The 20057-nt window shown below is 38.2% G+C and overlaps 3 protein-coding genes across 3 annotated transcripts; 1 reads left to right on the top strand and 2 right to left on the bottom strand.

The window, feature by feature from the left end:
* Nucleotides 1–1478: 1478 nt before the first annotated feature.
* On the top strand, nucleotides 1479–12745 carry LOC122650169 (protein trichome birefringence-like 19). Its single transcript, XM_043843491.1, has 3 exons — nucleotides 1479–1808; nucleotides 11756–12571; nucleotides 12605–12745. Exons 1-2 carry the CDS (start codon nucleotides 1521–1523, stop codon nucleotides 12536–12538), a joined length of 1071 nt encoding a protein of 356 aa, XP_043699426.1. The 5' UTR covers nucleotides 1479–1520; the 3' UTR covers nucleotides 12539–12571; nucleotides 12605–12745.
* A 2241-nt stretch (nucleotides 12746–14986) lies between these two features.
* LOC122651054 (protein TAPETUM DETERMINANT 1-like) lies at nucleotides 14987–15446 on the bottom strand. Its single transcript, XM_043844391.1, has 2 exons — nucleotides 15424–15446; nucleotides 14987–15305 (listed from the first exon to the last, which is right to left on the bottom strand). Exons 1-2 carry the CDS (start codon nucleotides 15444–15446, stop codon nucleotides 14987–14989), a joined length of 342 nt encoding a protein of 113 aa, XP_043700326.1.
* A 715-nt stretch (nucleotides 15447–16161) lies between these two features.
* Nucleotides 16162–19121, bottom strand: LOC122650168 (calcium sensing receptor, chloroplastic). Its single transcript, XM_043843490.1, has 6 exons — nucleotides 18795–19121; nucleotides 18452–18697; nucleotides 17467–17659; nucleotides 17177–17318; nucleotides 16704–16835; nucleotides 16162–16549 (listed from the first exon to the last, which is right to left on the bottom strand). The coding sequence occupies exons 1-6, from the start codon at nucleotides 19035–19037 to the stop codon at nucleotides 16294–16296; spliced, it is 1212 nt and encodes a 403-aa protein (XP_043699425.1). The 5' UTR covers nucleotides 19038–19121; the 3' UTR covers nucleotides 16162–16293.
* Between the last annotated feature and the right edge of the window lie 936 nt (nucleotides 19122–20057).

The raw sequence follows: 20057 nt of genomic DNA, 5'->3' as shown, positions 1-20057 counted from the left end.
CTTGACTCTCTTACCTTCTCATGCATGTATATACACCAATGACCCTAAAGAAATAAACACACTAACTACCATATCCATTGGTTTTGGTCAAATGATTCCCTCCCTCTTTGCTTCCAAAAATAGTGGCTGGGCTGGAAGTTGGAATGCTAGTGTCTAATGTGTAATAATAATCTCTTGAAAACTATATTCTACCCATCAATCATCACCTAAAACCTTATTCTTCTCATATACAGTTAGGTGATGACATGTATCCTATTTGTTATCATTAAGAATACAATAAGGCTACGTAAAATGTACATGTATGAGTAAGTTATCCAAACTCAAAATTGAAAAATGACTAAAATGTCTCCATTTCATACACATAATTAGGGGTGTCAATGGGTCGGTTTGGGCCGATTTTGATTCGATTTGAATCGATTTCAGTGTGAGAATGGTGAAATTGAAACCAAACCAATAAGGAAAGTTTGTTTTCGATTTTACATTGGTTTCTTGTATTAGTTTGTTGTCGGGTCAGTTTCGGTTTCAATCCACTTTGAGTTCGATTTACCATATACATTTATATAAAACTATAGTAAAAATAATATGATTTTTTAATGGATTTTAGGTTTTTATCGATTTCTTATCAGGGTAGATCGATTTGGTTTCAGTTTCGATCCAGGTTTTGAGCCGGTTTCGATTTGGGTCAGATTCTTTCGGTTTTAGGGTCATAATCCCCCAAACCGAAACCAACCCCATAAGACTTCAGCTTGATTCGGACCGGTTTACCCGGTTGGATAACTTTGACACTCCTACACATAATCATCACGAATCAAGTGCCATTCTTGTAATTTCACAATGCAGCCGCCTTTTCCTTTCCTTTTCCATGACAGATGATTACATAGATTTAATTAAGCTTATTCCATTGCATGGGATATACATAAAATTTAATTAATTAAAATAGCATGTAGAAGATAGAAATTAATAAAAAGTTAAAGGGACTGCTCAAGTGTCACTTTTCCTTAATAATTCAAAATATTAAAGTTCAAACCAAAGTTTTAATGCACATATATCACTCTCTTTTATAACCTAAATGCATCTCTCTCTTCCTCCATATAGCAATCCTTAGTTTGATCTTTAATTGCCTAGCTACCATGAAAGCTCAAGTCATTGAGCTCTCTCATAGCAAGATATTCCCATATAACACCCCAAAAATAGTTCTTCTAGTAATTCTAACCCTAACCATTCTAACCATCACCCCCCTCTATCAATCAGATTATTATCCCCCTTTGCTTCCATATCTATCAAAAAAAAATTCATGTTTGAGACCATTTTTGTCAAGCAACCTCTCTCTACTATCATACCCTACCAAAGGCTCCAACAAAGATGATTCCGGCGAGTTAATAGCGACGATGGTAACGGCGAAGAAGTCTAATGACAGTGGTGAATCAAAAGTCATTCCATCACCCAAGCCCAACCAAACCCAACCAATATTTGCTAGCTCTACCAGTGATGATCATTTGAATTGGTTGATAGAGACTAGGATGATCAAGAACTGTGACATTTTCAAAGGAGAATGGGTTCCACAACAAGAAGGAAGACCTTTATACACAAACAAGACATGCCAAGAAATCCATGATCATCAAAATTGTTTCAAGAATGGGAGGCCTGACACTGACTTCTTGAAATGGAGATGGAAACCATATGGGTGTGAGTTACCTCTATTTAACCCACTTCATTTCTTGAATATTGTTAGAGGGAAGTCCATGGCCTTTGTTGGAGATTCTGTGGCAAGAAACCAAATGCAGTCACTCATGTGCCTCTTATCTAATGTAAGTGTTCCATGACTCTTTTTAAACTTCGAGGAGAGTTTACATTCACCTGAATATACATGTTAGGCATCAACACCTGTCCCATTTTTTGCTATTTAAAGGTTGAATAAGGGTATTAAATGGTCCAGTTCGATGCGATTTAGCATGTTTAGGTTTAGCAATTGAAACTAAACGGATTCAAAAAGCGAAACTTTAAGTTTTTTTTTTTAATTTTTATTCGAACGGCTACTTTCATTCAAAAATTTTTTTTTTTTTTTTTATTGAAATGGATGTGAATTTAAAATTGAATTGGATTTTTTTTATTGTAATATGTTTTCTTTTACTAATTTTAAGGTTATAAATGTTTATATGTTTTTTAATAATTGTAAGGTTATAGTTATTTATTTATTTTAATCTAACAATGAATGACTTAATTTACTATGTATATATCAATCGGTTTCAAACGATTTGGTTTAATTTAAACCATTTAACTAAACAGTCTCAATTTTGAAACAAAAATCAAACCATTTATTAACGGTTTCACAATTTCGATTTAAACAACTCAGTTCGGTTTTGACACGCTTAGCATATATGAAAACAAAAGAGACACATGTTGGCACTTGATACCTATGTGCAAATATTCTTCCATGAATTAATTTTAGGCACCAAAGGACAAAATCTCCATCCTCCCAAGGGTTGTACCTTTTTTATTTTTGTAAAAAAAATTTCCTACAATGGATTTAAATTCTCTCCAATTCCCTGAAGATGTAGTGTATTGTAGTTTGAGACTGAGAGCTCGACACCTGGTAGCCATGACATACATCCAACGGTCCGAGCTCGATGTATCGAGCCAGTTTTTTTTTTTCTTTATTCTCGAGCTCAACACCGATGGATGTTGCACCTGCTAGGAGTCGAGCTCTCAACCCCGAACTGCATTGCACTGCATCTTTATAGTGAATTAGAGAAGAATTTTTTTTATTTCCACAGCCAAGTCAACTCTTCTGTTATATTACCAAAAGAGGCTAATTGTGTAGCTTCCACACATTACCAGGTGATGAACCCTGTGGACGTTTCTTACTCACAATTTGATGGAAGATTCAAGCGCTGGCTCTACACGGACTACAACTTCACCATCTCATCTTTCTGGTCTGCACACCTCATTAGGACAAGTGAAGCTAAACCCAAAGGTCCACTTCTCCCTCCCACCACAAACCTTTACCTGGACGAGTTTGACGAATCCTGGACAGCCCAGATCAGCAATTTTGATTACGTCATCCTCTCTGCGGGACAATGGTTCTGGACCCCAGCCATCTTTTATGAAAAGGGTCAAGTGGTAGGTTGCAATGCCTGCAATGACAAAAACATCACTGACCTCAGCTTCCTCTATGGTTACAAGAAAGCCTTTGATACTGCCTTTAAAGCCCTTAGTAGGGAAACCTTTAAGGGTATGACTTTTCTAAGGACTTATTCTCCTGCCCACTTTGATAATGGAGTGTGGAGTAATGGGGGTACATGTACCATGACAAGACCCTTTACCACCCAGGAGAAAATGCTGGACGGGTTGGAGTTGAAGTTTCATATGACCCAAGTTGAAGAACTTAGGGTTGCAGAGATTGAAGGGAGGAAGAGAGGTTTAAAGTTTAGGGTTTTGGATACTTCTCATGCAATGGTGCTTAGACCAGATGGGCACCCTGGGCGTTATAGCCCTTCTTATAAGAATAATGTGTCTGATTGTGTGCATTGGTGCTTGCCTGGCCCTATTGATGTATGGAATGAGATGTTGTTACATATGTTGAAGGTGGACAGGTTAGATGGGGTTCTTGATGGGAAAAATTAGAGATTGTGAGGGACAAGAACCACTTCCCCCCTCCCTCCTTAAAAAAAATAGTTGTTTTTATCATTTGAGAATGTAAAATCGACTTAAAATACATACCAAACACAGCCTTACAAATCAATGAATTAAAAAATTCGTGCAAAATCTCATTCAATGTTTTTGGTTTGACTTATAAGGAGTCCGTTTGACAAGTAAGAATGTCGAATACTAACAGTCTCTCATTGGTGACTTGGGCAATTTCAATGTCAACATACCTATGGATGCCAAATGTCACACTTTTGTCACTTTAACGAGTTCACTTTTGAAGGAAGCTAGTCCCAATTACAACTGGGCTGGGCCAGGCCCATCCAAGGTTTGTTTCGGAGCGTATGGATACTCATATCTTAAGCTCTGCATGTCTGAATCGGATGATTCAAAAATCATTTCTCTTCATATATCACATATTTTAACTTGATATGAAAGTACGGGCTAGTGCTGGACAATAGGGACTGCCTCCTCCAATGTAGGTCTCACTCAATTGAAATGAAATCTTCTCTCAATGAAAAGGCAAATGATGGTCTGAGTTCATTTTCATATTAAATTTGAATATGACAAATAATACGTCATTCAGACATATCGGATTTTTTTTTTCCCTTTGAAGGTATTTTTGTCATTTTACATGGATGGTGTGTGAACATGTCAAGGAGTATGAGTAGTTTTCCAAATCCATAGATACAAGGTCTCCACACCTCGAGGGATACTCATTATCTGTCTAACAGTTAAATTAGGTGGTCTTCGAAACCACTAAGGAGATATCCAAATTATCTTCAAAAGAGAGAAAATTGATGGTAAACGCCAGCCGATGATGCAGCCAAATAAGATGGGAAGAACGTTGATCAATCGTTGAATGTTGTGCTTTTAATTTAGAAAAGGGAGAAAATTCATAATTTCTTTAAAAATCTCCTACAAGCACTGACGATACGTAGACGAAAACACCAATTCATGGAATTAAAATTCCCAATCGTCCAGCAACGCAGAGGCCAGAAACTGATTCTCAATTTGATAATAACCATTTTCGGCCCACAACATGGGATGGGCGTTCCCCAAAATGGCGATTGCAAGGTTTGGGAATTTAAGAGGTGAGGGATTTTGTTTTGTTTTTCTTTAGCATTTAAACGGATTTGGCTCCTGTCCAGCAGCCAGCAAAAACAGGGCTAGGGTGATCATTTCACATGTGGGGCTTTTTGACATTTAAACATGATGTCAGGGAGGAAGGAGAGGATAAGGGTTCGTGGGATCCATTTGAAATTTTTTTTTTTAAAACCTAGATGATTTGAGGAAGAGGAAAGTAATTTGGTCAACTATGGATTTGTAGGTTTGGGGAAGATGAGTTGCAGATTTTGGGGAAACGATTTGAAAAAGATGAATTTCAAACCTTAAACGTGGGTTTCTTAATAACAAATAGTTAAAAAAGGGTAAAAATGTCTTTTCAAATTGCTAGGATGATTAGAAGCAAAAATAGTTTGACCAATAAATAAAATTTTAACGTCTAACACCTAGTATTAACGTTTTAAGAGCAGAGATAAAGGTGGAATTTTTGAATGACATGCGTACTTAACCCATAACAATAAAAAAAGAAGAAGTGAAGATAACACATGCTTAACACCCTCGCACGTCCCTTTTTTTAATTTTTATTTTTCATGTAAGGATCCACCGTAAGTTTGAAACCTTCCTCAGTCGTTTTAATTCCCTTCCCCTTTACTCGATCTTGAGAAATGGAGTGTGACATCATATTCCTCTCAGTTAATGTTAGTTTATTAGCATTTGCAGGAAAAAAGTTTGGAGTCTTACATCAGCACGTGCAGATCGAGACATCTTTTTTGTGAGAAAGACCGCTCTCAATTATAAAGGAAGGGAAGTCGGTAGTCGGTAGGGTAGTAGTTAGCGAGAGACATGTTTTGTGAGGATTATATTATTATAGATAGATAGATAGATAGATGTCCAAATTCGTCTCTGTCTCAATAATGTTTGATTAATACACATACATATACGCACGACTGATCATGACTTGTTACAATAATATCCAGATTTCGATAACCATTTTTTTTATATTTTTGGGTGCAATTCAAAGGCTGGTTGGCCATCAAAACCCCACAAGGACGTAAGGAGAGAAGACCACAAGGGATCAACTATGGTACTCAAAGGGGGACCAGGATCTTCTGCAGTACTGACTGGGTGGCAGTGCACATCCAACGGTATAGCTGAGGCTATGTGTGCCATGTGTACCACTTGGCCTCTACTATACTGCTGCTCTGCCAATACTACAGAGGATTTCAATACCTCATAGGGCTCCACTTCTTGGAGAATAAGTAGATGTGGACTTGATGTTGCTAAGGAGACCATTGTTCAAGCTGTTGACGATTGATGCGATTCTCCTAAAGGAGTAGTGGACCACCGGGGCAAGCCATGGATCGGCAATTTCAATAATCATCAAGTACTACCTATGTGATAACTCCCCAAATATTAGTTTAAACAAGCTACCAAACTTTAAATAAAGTCTTTTAGATTCAAAAGAAATGTATGGCTCCAGTCCACACATACTTACCAACCTAAGGATTCTTTCCCGGCCAACTCTAACGGACAAAAAAAGAAGGTGAAGAAGGAATAGACAGATTACCAACAAAAGCAGAAGAAGGCGGCGGCTCTTGAGTTGAGTTGAGCTCAGCTCCCCTGAATAATGTTAAAATGTGGCCGGCCGGCCTACTACAGGTTCATTTTCTAGGACTTCACCCACCTGATTATGACAATTTAAGGCAAAGAGTCACCACCACTGCCCAGTTGGCTGTACCTGAGAAAGAGAAAGATAAATGGAGAATATGTATTGCCTTGGGGAAATAGGGATTTAGGAATCGGTATCAGTTAGGGCATTGGTCTCTGTTTTGAGATCAATCTGGATCGGTCCATATTGGTCTAGATTGGACAATTTTATCTCTGATTTTTAATAAAAAAAAAAAACTTTTTTTTTAATAAAACTCAATTTTTAATCTTTTTACACTTTATTCGTACAGTTGATCGGTGCTGGATCAACCAACAATTGATATCGGTCTCTACCAACATCGATAGGAATTGGCCAATCTAACAACGATTCCTACAACCATGATGGAAAAGGGAAAAGGGAAAAGTGTAGCAAAGAGAGTGTTTGACTGTACATGTGTAGAAGCATGCTAGACTTCTCCCAAGTCGGGGTATGATATCTTATATTATATTCATTGCATTACTAGATTAATTCCGAAGGACCATTAAGAAGTTGTAGAGCCCTGAAGGGTTTGATGTTTCGTGAAAAAAATTTAAGTTTATATAGGTATTTCAGTAATTAAACTATTTATATAGAGTTTCACTATATATTTGTAGGTAATGTTCTTTTTAGATGTAATAATCTTGTCGAATTACGTAAATCCTTGTGTGCATTGTGTATTTGTTGTTTATGATTTTCATTCGTTTTTTACATCATTTTATAATCTCATTTATCAACATCTACATCTCTCCCATCTCCATTCCGGGCTAGATCAAAAGATTTTTTGTCCCACACAAGTCGTGAACAGGGGGTTCAGTAATCTGATATGGATCTGGATCAGTCTGTATCGGTCTAGATCATGAATCGATATTAGTCTCTATCGATACCGATATGAAAAGATTGATATGGTCGATCCGTTACCAATTCCTTAAACCATGATCGTGAAAGGAATTGAGAAGCACACGTATTAGTTTGACCTTATAACCACCAATCGGTTGACCGTATCTTGTATCTGTCAATGCGAACACCACGATGTTTTAGTTTTAGACACGAAAAAACTTCACTGTTAGGATCCGACTCCTCTACTTCCGCCTGTCTGATACTGTATGTGCCCTCACACACAAGTGCAATAGAAAGCACAGTCTTACCCCTGCTCGAGCAAGACGCACGGACAAAGGTAACGCGGTACTTGTGTATGGGACGCACTATAGCAGTGGGGACAGGCGGAAGTAGAGGCGTCGGTTTGGGTGCCGAGAATCTCTCACGCTACATGAAGACGACGGTGCACCGACAACGTGAGAAAATTTCTCATAAATTAACTAAACCAAATATCTCCAAAATTATTACTTTCCCATAAAATAATCAAAACCAATTATTTTCAAAATTATTGGGAAGCATGTGATGATTCTCTTTTCTTCTAATTATTATTTTTTTATTTTTGGGGGGTTAAGATTCTTCTAATTCATCAAATGCCCAATAATGCGAGTCCACCTTTACTTTTAATTATAATTATAATATCTCAAAAGGACAAAAACAATCATATCATTGTAGAAAGCTATCATGGGCTTTTAGTAATTTTAACAATATCCTCTTTTCCTTAGCCGCATTGGAATTACAGTAAAGCCTATTCTGTTGCTCATCCACAGAAATATAACAAGAGGAAAATTAGGAATCTGAGACAGTTAGAGAGAGAGAGAGAGAGAGAGAGAGAGAAAAAGAGGAGACTTGAAAGAGAAATACAGCTCAAGCAAGGGTCCTCTTCCTATTTTCAACTCCAGCTCTTTTTCCTTCCATGATAAGACAGATCAAGTCCAACCCAGATCGATCTTCCAATAATTTTCTAGAATTCCCCAATTTCTATATAACCCTAAACCAAAAACCCTCATGAATCTGTTTTTCTTCGCCTTCCATTCTTCATCTTTCTTACTGATTTGTTGTTAGTTCCAATGAAGAAGCCTCATCTGAATGAGCTTCCGCATTGGAAGATAGCCCTTCACAGCACCCCTAAACTGATTCTCTTAGTCACATTTACCCTAATTATTCTCACCCTCACCCCTATCTATCTCTTTGATAATCCTTCCTTACTTCCCTACATTACAAACAAGAATCCCTCCTCCTCCTCATTTCCATCCTCTTCTGTTACAGAGAATCCGAATGATGCGAGAACAGGGACGCCGCCGGCGACGGCAACGACAACGGTGACGAAGAAGAAGAAGTTCGATTGGGACGAAATTACTGAATCCAATGGTTCTGTGACCGAGAATTCGAATCAAGCGTCGACGGAAACGAAGAAGAAGAAGTCCGATTGGGACGAAATTACTGAATCCAATGGTTCTGTGACCGAGAATTCGAATCAGGCGTCGACGGAAACGAAGAAGAAGTCCGATGATTTGTTAGAGACATCATTAACCTCTTCTGTTACCGAGACGGCGATTTTGACGAAGAAGAAGAATTCCGGTGACGAGGAGGACGACAATGAATCCAGTGATTTGTTAGAAACAACAACAATAGGGAAGAACTGCAACTTATTTAAAGGAGAATGGGTTCCTTTTCCTGAAGGACCTTATTATACAAACGAGACATGCGGAGAAATCTATGATCATCAGAATTGTCTCAAATTTGGGAAACCAGATACAGGTTTCTTGAAATGGAGATGGAAGCCTTATGACTGTGAGTTAACTCGTTTCAACCCAATTCAATTCTTGAAGATTGTTAGAGGGAAATACATGGCTTTCATTGGAGATTCTCTGGCAAGAAACCAAATGCAATCACTGTTGTGTCTCTTATCTAAGGTAAGTTGTTCTTCACCTTCCATGCTCCAAAAGCTTTAAGCCATTACTTTTGAGTTTTTATTATTTTTTTTCATGAAAGGCGTTACTTTGAGTTCTGTTTGGTAGACACATTCACGCAAAGAACCAAACCCGTTTTATCTTTTGTCAGAGGTGGTAATAAAAACCCACTTAATGGCATGACATGTTAGGTGTATATCCATAAATATATGGGGATGCAAACAGGGCCCAAGTCCACTCCTGTAGAATACGTTTAGCCAAGAGCGAGCTCAGCCCACATGAACATTGAAATTCAGGCCCAGGTAGGCCCAGCCCCTTGGCTAAAATTACTTTTTTACCCTGATGGTAGGTCTAGAAACCCATCAAAAGGCCTGGGATTGAACAGATCGTGGGGCGCCATGTGGATTTCATGCTAATCCGATGGTTGGTAAACAAGCTCAATTCAAAATTCAAAATTTTCGTTAAAAATTCAAAAATGCCAGGCTGCCAAGGAACTCATCCACCAACCATTGGATTGGCATGGAATTCATGTGGCATCCTGTGAGTTGAACGCAACACGATGGCTGCAGACGAGCTCGATCCATCAGCATGGATCGGCCAGTATTAGACAAGTTTGACCTTTGGTTTTTCTAAAACTTTGGATTTTTTTTTACTATTTTACCCCTAGTCATACTATTTCGGTACCAGAATCAGTGGCTAGTGATATTGATACGAATCACCCGATATAATACTGATACCACAAACCATGTCCTCAATACACCCTTTGGAACAGTGATAAGACTCATAAAGTGTACAATCAAAGCCCATAAGTTACTGCCACCAATGAATGATTAAAATCAATGTAGCTGAACTATATGGTTTAGGGTATTTTGGTCATTACACTTGGAATTCAAAAAGTGTAGGACCATCAGTGTAATAGTTTTTTCAAACTCCTTAAATGGCCACATCTCTCCCAGTCCAACAAGACCCACATGTATCATCCTTTTGTCGGTAGGAAAAAACCATTCAATTAGGTACACCTAAACCACATAAAGATCACATGCATGGTACCATTTTTGCTCTCTTCTACTTTCTCTTATTTGTAGATCCATTAATTGCACAGCTCATGGTTTAGGTGACCTAAACAAGTTTCCACCGACACTGATAGTTACTGTATTTCACTTAAAATTCAAAACCCATTACTCCCAGTTTCATATGATTTCTATTGTTCATATTAGTGTAGCATTTGTTGTAACTTGGTTTTCCAGAGCATTTGAAGAAAATCCAAAATAAATTCCTTTATTTTTTTCCTGATAGATCCATAGTGGCTGTGTTAGATCCACCTGAAATGAAAATTATATTCATTTGGGTTATTTTCTTAGACATGATAATAAAGTAAGAACCAAAGAATTTAAGTCTTCTATAGAAGTTTTCCATGTGCGAGGCCATGTGGTCCTATTTTGCATTTTTCAAATTAATGCCTTTTTCCTATTCCACATCTCATGGCACAGATCAAGAGATAGCATGTGCAACATAAACTCCTAATGTCATGTCATATCATTCATATGGATCACGGGGTAACCTTATATAAGTACTACCAGGTTTATTAAATTTAAAGGGTGCATGTTGTTGTAACCAAAATGGTGAACTAAGAAATTGTAACTTTGTTTTGATTATTCCTTATTCTATTCCTGAATTTTAAGTCAAACATACAATTAAAAACGTTTTAATTTTTTTTTTTTTTTTTTTTTAATGATAGGTGTTTTCATATTTTGAAAGTGATTTATTATTATATCAATCTCAAGAGCTTTCATTGTTTTAAACGTTTTTTGAGTACATGTATGAAATAACAAGATTTTATTGTCATTGTAAGAATAAATATGTCATAATAAAAGGATAAAAGGCAACTTTGATTACAACAAGATTTTCCCTTAAATATAATGACAATATTTTCTAAAAAATGCATTTTTAAATTCCTATCATTTATAAAGCTTTGTAAAAAAAAGGGGAGGGTACTCAGTGCTCGAGGCTCCTACCACTACACAGGATCTGGGAAGGATCATAATGTACGGAACCCACAACCACTAGGTCGCAATGGAGCAACCTTACCATTGCACCGAGGTTCATGCTCTATTTATAAAGCTTTGTATTATCTATTTATCTAGTTAGGACTGTGTGGAATGACAAACAGACAAATCAGGTTTATTAGGCCAAGCTCTGTCTGTGTATGTCCTTGGACAACTGAATCCTCTCCATTTTACAATAGAAAGAAATCCTCCAATGGCTATCTTTTAAAGATGAGATATACTGAAGTCCCAACAAGTGGTATCAAGCCAAGATTGTGACACGGTCAAGCGTAGGGTAGATTATTATTTCTTTGGAAGCGGAGAGGATCTAGGTTGCCTAGTGCCTACCCTTCTGCCTTGCACCAACCAAAGGAAAACACCTCTCAGATCTTCATTTAGGTGACATAATCATCTAGGAGACGATTAATAATGCTTTTAACATAGCTTTGCAAAAATCTCCAACATTAAGAAATGAACTCCCCTTCTGTGAAACAAGAAAGTTAACTATACATTCTCTGTATTTTCAGGTGCCAGTAGATGTTTCTTACCTGCCGGATGGAAAAACCAAACAGTGGCAGTTCACCCACTACAACTTCACCATTATATTCTTCTGGTCACCACTCCTAGTTAAAACCACAGAAAGCATACCCAAAGGTCCACTACGCTGGCCTATCGTGAACCTTTTTGTGGATGAGTTTGATGAGACTTGGACAAACGAGATCCACAAGTTTGATTATGTGATTGTTTCAGCTGCACAGTGGTTCTGGAGGCCATCTATGTTTTATGAAAATGGTAAGATGGTTGGGTGCTTTGACTGTAAAGACAAAAAAGTTAAAGATCTTACCCTGTTCTATGGCTACAACAGGGCCTTTCGGACTGCCTTAAGAGCCATGTATGGTGACCAGAACTTCAAAGGAATCACATTTCTGAGGACTTATTCTCCTGGCCACTTTGATAATGGTGCATGGAATGAAGGTGGTACCTGTACAAAGACAAAACCTTTCATGAGCAATGAGAAGAAATTAGAGGGATTTGAACAAAAGTTCTATTTGGCCCAATTGGAGGAATTTAGAATTGCAGAGAGTGAAGGGAAGAAGAGAGGTTTGAAGTTTAGATTATTAGATACTACTCAAGCTATGTTGCTGAGGCCAGATGGGCATCCTGGGCTTTATGGCCACCCTCCAGAAGAGAACAGAAATGTCTCTGATTGTGTCCACTGGTGCTTGCCAGGCCCCACTGATACATGGAATGAATTTTTGTTACATATATTGAAGATGGATAGTAAGAGGTCTTCTGAGGGAAACCATTAGATAAGTGATAGATGAGAAAAGGGTAAGGTTTTGATTTTTCATTATGTCAATCTCTCTTTAAATAACAAAATTTAGTGTAGAATTACATTTATATGTCTCTTGGTAGATCTGATCAGACCAGCTTTCTCAAATAATGCAAGAGCAGCTGGTCAGGGGTGAATTATGTGAGATTTTTTTGTGTAAATAAAATGAAAGAACTGGTAGATGTGTGTGTTTTAATTCTGGAAAACCATTAAACTTGCAGTTTGAAGGAAAGAAAGCTCTGTGAACTCTTCCCTTTGTCAAAGCTATAGGTATGTTCAGTTATCACCATTAAAATAAAACACAACAGATCTGGATGCTCTCTGTAACACTTAGAAGATCAACAGAAATAAATTGTCTGCAAAAGTTAAGAATAAATTGTCTGCAAAAGTTAAGAAAGCTCTGTGAACTCTTCCCTTTGCCAAAGCTATAGGTATGTTCAGTTATCACCATTAAAATAAAACACAACAGATCTGGATGCTCTCTGTAACACTTAGCAGATCAACAGAAATAAATTGTCTGCAAAAGTTAAGAATAAATTGTATACCCCCACCCAAATTTTTTATGCATCAGTCACCACCTTCTGTTTCAAGGACTTCATTTGGTAAAGATGGTAAAATCATGAAAATACTTTTCTCCTGAACAGTCCTTGCAAAATGTAGAAAAGAGGAATTTTCCAAGGCGTCCAAGGCGGTCGCCTTTCTTGCATCAAACACCGTTTGCTGTTATGTTGGACCTACGTAGACATTTGAAAACTTAGGCGATGCCTTGACAACTATGAAATGGACATCCTAAATGCACTTTAAACTGGACACTGCAGAACCCTTCAGTTTTTAGTGCAGAATGAGACACCAGTCCCTGTATTCGGTCTCCAATGACATAGCTTAAGGGTGAGAACCCCAACCCTGTCCTGCTAGGCAGGTTTAAAGGGAATTCAAACAGAGGGGCAGGTAATTACATTATCAGGTGGGTCTTTGGCAGGGGTCAGTTTTCAAGCATCTAGACTGCAGGTCATTATGCTCCTTATTTTGAGAGAGGGATAGGATTTCAGATGGATCCATATGTAAGCCAAATAAACCAGTCCCATCTATGTAGGTCACATGGAAAGCCGATCTTCAGTCTTACTTGTTGGATTGGTTACCTTTGGATCAGCCATTTGACAAGTTCCATGTTTATCTCAATCATATGATCCACTATGCATTGGATTTTTGATCTTGGATGTCAGCCACTAAACCAATTTGTCTAAAATTGACTTTTCAAACAATTGACAATGTGTTTCAGCAAATGTACCCAGTGCACGAGGCTCTCGCCACTGCAGGGTCTGGGGAGAGTCGTAACGTACGCAGTCTTACCCCTGGCTTCGCAGAGAAACTGTTTCTAGAGAATCGAACCCGTGACCACTTGGTCACAATGAATCACAATGGATAGATTCAAATGCACTCAAGAATTTAGTTCAAGCATATCATCAAGGAAGTAAAACATGTGGACATATCCACGTACCTACCACATATAAGCCAAGAAATATGGCCATGAGATGGAGGTAGAGATGAAGTGTTAAAAAGGGGTGGCATTAAATAGTACAGATAAGTCTGAAACTTGTTTCATTAGGTCATAAAATTTCTTAAATGATTAAATCTACCATCTGATTAACAATAAATAACCTTAAATATCCGCAGGTTCCTTAATCTTATTTTTTCAAGAAAAAAACTGAAGTCAACAATTTGCTTCATGAATGCTTTAGAAATAGAAAGCTGCTATCCATAAGGTCAGCACTGGCAGCTGTAGTTTGGCTCAGCAAACAAATACACCATAAGACCTTCTTAGATACACGAGTACTCAATTCATTCATATAGAAAAGATAGATCTCAAGTTATCAGCTTACACTCCCCCCACCCTCCACATGGAGCAACTGAGATACACTAGATTGTCACGTTCTGGCTCTGATACCACTTGTTAGGGATTTGGATAGAATCATTCTCAAAAGCTAACCATTAAGGAGAGGATGTTCAAGTACCTATAAGTCTCCACATCGGGCTACTCATATCTGATGTAGGATTATTACTTCTGCCTTCCGTGTGAAACCCCAACAAAAGCTTGACTACAAAAAACTTTATACTGCTACCCAGGTTGTAGGAAGGTAAACTAGGTAGGTATATGGATCACCAAGGAAAGGGATCAAGGAGTGAAGTACTGAAATCCATTTTTCCTCAAAGCCTTCAATTGTCTCTTCTACAAAATTCCGAAAACATCAAATTAAATTATTTATTTTTGGAGAAAGAGAGATAACAGTGATAACAGTATCAATAAAGATTGCAACAACCAGGTTTTAGTATTTATTCATTTTTTGGATCCAAGGAAACACCACTAAACTTAAGATGACCCTTCACAGTTCAGAAGCTGCCTTGCCCTTAAGCCTTTAATTCTTTTCTAGCAAGCCTTTTCAGCATATACCACAGAGAAGGGGAACTGTGTATCCCATGCATATACGAAGTCAATTGATTCATGAATACCAATGGGCAAGCCATTGAGGAGAACACATTTCTTCCTGTCACATTCATCATTTTTAAACAGTAAAGGATTGATCACTTCAGTTGTCTGGAATCCACTGCAGTTGACTTTAATATTTCCTTGTTTGCAACTGCACTCATTGAGTACAGACACAGCAAACTCGGATTTCCCTTGAACCACCTTCCCTGTTGGAATTTGAATCAACTTAAGGCTTTGAATGGAGCACTTGCAGAAACCTCTACAAAAGAAAAGAAAATTGAGAATGAGGAACAAAATCATATATGGAAAGTTGATATTTGAAAGCATGAACAGGAAACTCACACTTTCCAAGAAGACTGAAAATGAGAATTGCATACATGGATTTGAGAACCGATTCCATTGTTGGAAAATCTGTTTCGGGTTGTATTCTTTGTTCTTTGTAGTAGAGAGTCCACAAGAGTAATGGCACTACTTTCATCTATATCTTAACATGAATAGGTGTAAGCATATAAAAGAGGCTCTGTTCTGTATGTCTTTTATTCAACCACAGCTGGCCACTTAAAACTCTTAAGACCCACTTCCACGCAAGGTTTGGGTATGCAATTAAGTTGTGAAATACCTTGAAAATATATTTAAACATGTTAAAAAGTCCCTGTAAGTTCTTTGAAATGTACAGGTTATGAAGTCCAGGAGAAAGTTCCAATGAGGGGTCTAGATCCCTCCCAGCTTCTCTATAAAAAAAGTTGCCTATAAACATTAGAAATCAGAATTTTTTTTAAGGAAATTTGATATTTATACCAGTCTTCTGTGAGAAAAAGAGTTGCAATGAGATGGTGGGGTGGTTAGTGAGATACTAGTTTGGGTTTGGGGTGAGACTCTAAGTCATATCCTTCTTCTATCTTATTTCCTCTATTCTGTCTCTGTGATTTTAAGACATAACAGAAGTTGAGTTAATACTGAATTACTGCTTCAAAACAGACATGTGATCTTGTTATTTTGACTGATTCTGAAACTTATTTGAAGATTAGACCAGACTCCAGTTCCAAGCAGTGCTCCATAAAAATGCATTGTTTACTGTGTAGGAGGGAGGAATCCACCAAAGAGCATTCTTTACAATGACAAGGTTGATTGATTTCAATCCTCATATGAATTACAAAAGATGATTCACAAATCACTTATCTTGTTCCAAATATACAAATTTCACATCATTTTGACTCCTAAACAAATTCAAAAAAAAAAAATTTTGATTATTGCTGGCTCCCAGGAAGAAACTTTTGACTCGATTGAAGTGCTGTTGAGCTGGTAGTACCAAATCGTCTCACTGCTGCAGGGATAACTCGAGATGGTGACAGAACCTCTGCAAAAGAGAGATTGTAAGAGTCTGTCCCTAACTGACTATATAACCAGCCTTTGTTCCCAGAGAATCCATCAGCCATGATCCAGCAGTTCTTGAATCCAAAACTTGTTAGTGCCGCTGCAACTATTTTGGCTGTGTCAGAGTACCTGAATATTTCACAGTAATACAGAATTTCCCAAGCTTCATTAACATAAAATGATAAAAGGAGAACTGCATTGAGTTGAATGAAGAAAATCAGAAAGATTAACTAGTTTTGGCAGTTATATTGAACATTGTGGAACAAGGGAGGAAAGAACCTACGAGCCCATGATCACAATGTTGGACCCTTTATTAATCCTCTTGAGATATGAAATCTTCAGAGCGGCAATTTCAGCTTCCACTTTCTTAGCATTTCTAACCAGGCCTTTTAACTTTTTCGGGAGTTCCTCCAAACTGAAACATGATAGAATATGGTAACAGTGGTAATGTATCTGTTCATGAAGAACAAAATAACTTTCCCATATTTTTTTTTAACATTTTCATGCCTTCAGCCTTATAAAGAAGTCCCATGCCCTACATCCCATAACATAACCCAAGCTTTGCATCAACGAGGAATCCCAGAATACACACTGTATTACATTGTAACCTTTAAGTGAGTGCATTATTATAAATGTAGGACAATGTTTTGTTTCCTTCAAGAGCACGATAGTCAGCTCTGTCTTTATAATTGTTTTTAAAGAACATTTATGAAAGATAATGGAATTATATCCAATTCAAGAACAAGAATTACTTACGGGACTGAGATCATCTTGTTTTTAGCACTAGGTGGAAGGCGGGGAATACCAGCTTTGTTCTTGTCCCCTTCTGATCTGATATCTATCATGAAATGATTTTGTGTACACAGCAGATCAAGGGTTTGTGCAGGAGTGAGCTCACCTAGTTGATAACAGAACCACAGCATATTAGCCTAAACTATACAACTTTAGCTTCTAACCCAGCATGTCATTCAAATAGGAACAGGATTAAAAGTGACCCACATAAAAACCAGAATGATGCACGGAGTACTGTACAACAGCAAAAGTACCTTGGTAACCACGAAGGCTAAAAGAGATTGCTGACCAGATAGATGGAAGAAGAAGGTATGCAAGGAACAACGCTCCAGCAGTAGTAGCCAACGCCACAGGTTCGGTTGACAATATTGTATTCACTGTGGAGGAAGCAATGGGTGTGGCCTCTTCAATCACTTTTGTGGTCTGCTGAGCTACACCAGCCAGAGTCTGTCATGAGGAAAGCAATATGAGCCTATCACATATAAATGTCTATTACATTGCAACTAACCAAGGTGTATAACCACATCCACTAGCCATTGAATTGTTCAAGTAGGATTTAATTACAATTCATGAAATTTTTCGAATGGCAAAACATGATCCATTGGGTGTTAATTACAATTCATGCAATTTTTCTATAGGCAAAACATGATCCATGTAGCCAACACCCTCCTCTCCCACCCCCCCCCCCCCACCCCCTTTTTTTCTCTTGGGTAAATCCGGAAAGGCTTAGTTGAGTTCAAGCATAAACTACTACTTGTTGGTCAAATTTAAACAAACAATTAGAAGGTGATGCCAAGGTGGGCTTCTCAATATACAGCTTCCCAATCATAATAATATCTACCCTGAAGCACATGTTGTGGATGTCTAAACCAATTCAAACTGTAATGAAGTCATCCAACCAGAGTCACTAATAGGCTCAATCATCTCAAACCAGATTGGCCCATTTCAATCACAAGGTCATTTCTCTCAATTGGGTACGTTAGAAAACCTAAATTATAAAAACCTAGCAACTTCACAAGCACTGAAACAGACTGACTTTGCGGCACTGATTAATGCTCACCCTTTCTTGTCCCTGATTTCACCCAAACCCAGAATTTTGATACCCACAGGATCAGCAGCATTAAGGCAATACACTTTGTTCCCCTAAACTAAGTATGAAGTCAGAATGCTCATGTAATAGACAATCATAAGCTACATATCCCGCATAATTATGTTGATGAAAAATTGGATAGAGAGAACCTTAGCAGCACCAACAACTTGTTCAGTATCAAAGCCTGAGCTCTGAATGGCTTCCTGGGCCTTCTTGGAAGCCTCAGAAATTGCCGGTGACGCAACTTTCAATGCCTGATCCCCAGCTTTCTGAAGAATCGGCAATGCCACATCAACACTGGGCTTGACAGCTTCGATCACCACCTGAAAAACACGCTGCGAGAAGTCGAAAACTCCCGAACCCAATTCCTGTACCTTGTCAACTGTATTCTCCACCTAAGGAACCAGAAGGGAAACAGGAAGAATCGAATAAGCGTACGAGGACATGAAGAAAAAACAAAGGTCTTATTAATTTTAAAGGGTAGTAACTTACTTGGGTTAGAGAAGATATTATCTGTTCTTTGGAGAAGCTGAAAGCCATGGCTTCATTTGGGACTGTAAAGAAAGCAAAAAGAGAGATTGTTGTTGAGGTTGGTAGTGATAAGGAACTGGGTCTAAATTGAGCTTGGGGAGCATGTTTAAAGAAAGAAGAAGAAGAAGCTCTGGGTGCGCAAGGGAGAGTAGAAGGAGGGAGTGGTGGCCTTGCCGTGGCCGCTGCTCGGAAGGCCATCACCATCGCTACCTCAGTGAGGCAGAGATTGATGAGTGATTATGAAGATTTTGGGAGATCGAAATGTGAGGTCAAATAAATTTCTGGGTTTTTCAAGTCGAATTGGTTGTCCACTAGAAGAACTATATAGAAATTAGAAATTGAACCCAATCCTACCGTGTCATCTGAAGCTTCTTCTCGCCCACTAAAAACACGAGTGGGGTATATGCGCCAATTTGATCCTACATGAGCAGTAGAATTTTGGAACTTTGACTGGTAACCCACTAGCCATTGAAGTGTTTTTTACCTGCAACTTTGGCCGAGTTGACTCAGGCCTAACCGTTTGCAACCCAATTTTTGCCTGGCTCGGCTGAGATTTCCAACCGGTGGCTTGTAGACTCGGTTTGGATTGGGGGAATGCCAGCCCGAGTTCAGATTTCCTGGGTTTGGGTTCTGCTACAAGGTTTTAAAACTAGGAATTGGGAATGGAATCGGTAAGAGAAGATTTCGCTCGAATCTAGAATCTAAGCTACTTTATGGTGAAAATCGAATCAGGTTAAGAATTAGGAATCGGCTCATGAATCGATCCAATTCAAGATGATTTATAAAGAACATAACTAAGAATCAACCGATCCAGTTCCCAATTCTTAAAACCACGTTCTGTTGGCGTAGGTTAAACCTGCCTTTACATGCATAGCTGCAGCTTATAAGAATTTGATGTGTGAAAAATTAGTTTATCTTGCCTTGAAAAAATATGATAGCTTCATGTACGTTAGAGTTGAGTGCAACTTACACAGACCGGTTGGGGCTTTGAAATCTCAACTCCCATTTTTTTTTTTTTGTAAGAATCTCAACTCAAATTATTGCAAGAGAAAGGAAGGGAAGGGAAATGTAAAGGTATCAAAATGGAACCAGAAGCAACATGTACGATCGATCTGATCCGCACTTCAAAACACTGATTCGATTTTGATTTGTTCTCTTCCTGGTTTTTCTTTTTTTTTAAATGATTGGCCAATGGCCGGTAGAACACACTCTCATAAACTCTGG

Source organism: Telopea speciosissima, chromosome 2 (assembly GCF_018873765.1).
Source record: "Telopea speciosissima isolate NSW1024214 ecotype Mountain lineage chromosome 2, Tspe_v1, whole genome shotgun sequence".
Classification (NCBI taxonomy): Eukaryota; Viridiplantae; Streptophyta; class Magnoliopsida; order Proteales; family Proteaceae; genus Telopea; species Telopea speciosissima.
Note: the sequence above shows the minus strand (reverse complement) of the source record. Positions and strands in the feature narration are given on the sequence as shown.

Bases quoted from the DNA above. Each gene is read 5' to 3' on its own strand.
- LOC122650169 (XM_043843491.1), top strand. From the start codon at position 1,521: ATGATCAAGAACTGTGACATTTTCAAAGGAGAATGGGTTCCACAACAA. The intron at 1,809-11,755 runs GTAAGTGTTCCA...CTGTATTTTCAG, and splicing joins TCATGTGCCTCTTATCTAAT to GTGCCAGTAGATGTTTCTTA.
- LOC122651054 (XM_043844391.1), bottom strand. From the start codon at position 15,446: ATGGAATCGGTTCTCAAATCCAT. The intron at 15,306-15,423 runs GTATGCAATTCT...TTTCTTTTGTAG, and splicing joins GAATCGGTTCTCAAATCCAT to AGGTTTCTGCAAGTGCTCCA.
- LOC122650168 (XM_043843490.1), bottom strand. From the start codon at position 19,037: ATGGTGATGGCCTTCCGAGCAGCGGCCACGGCAAGGCCACCACTCCCT. The intron at 18,698-18,794 runs GTAAGTTACTAC...CTGGTTCCTTAG, and splicing joins TAATATCTTCTCTAACCCAA to GTGGAGAATACAGTTGACAA. The intron at 16,836-17,176 runs GTAAGTAATTCT...ATCATGTTTCAG, and splicing joins AACAAGATGATCTCAGTCCC to TTTGGAGGAACTCCCGAAAA.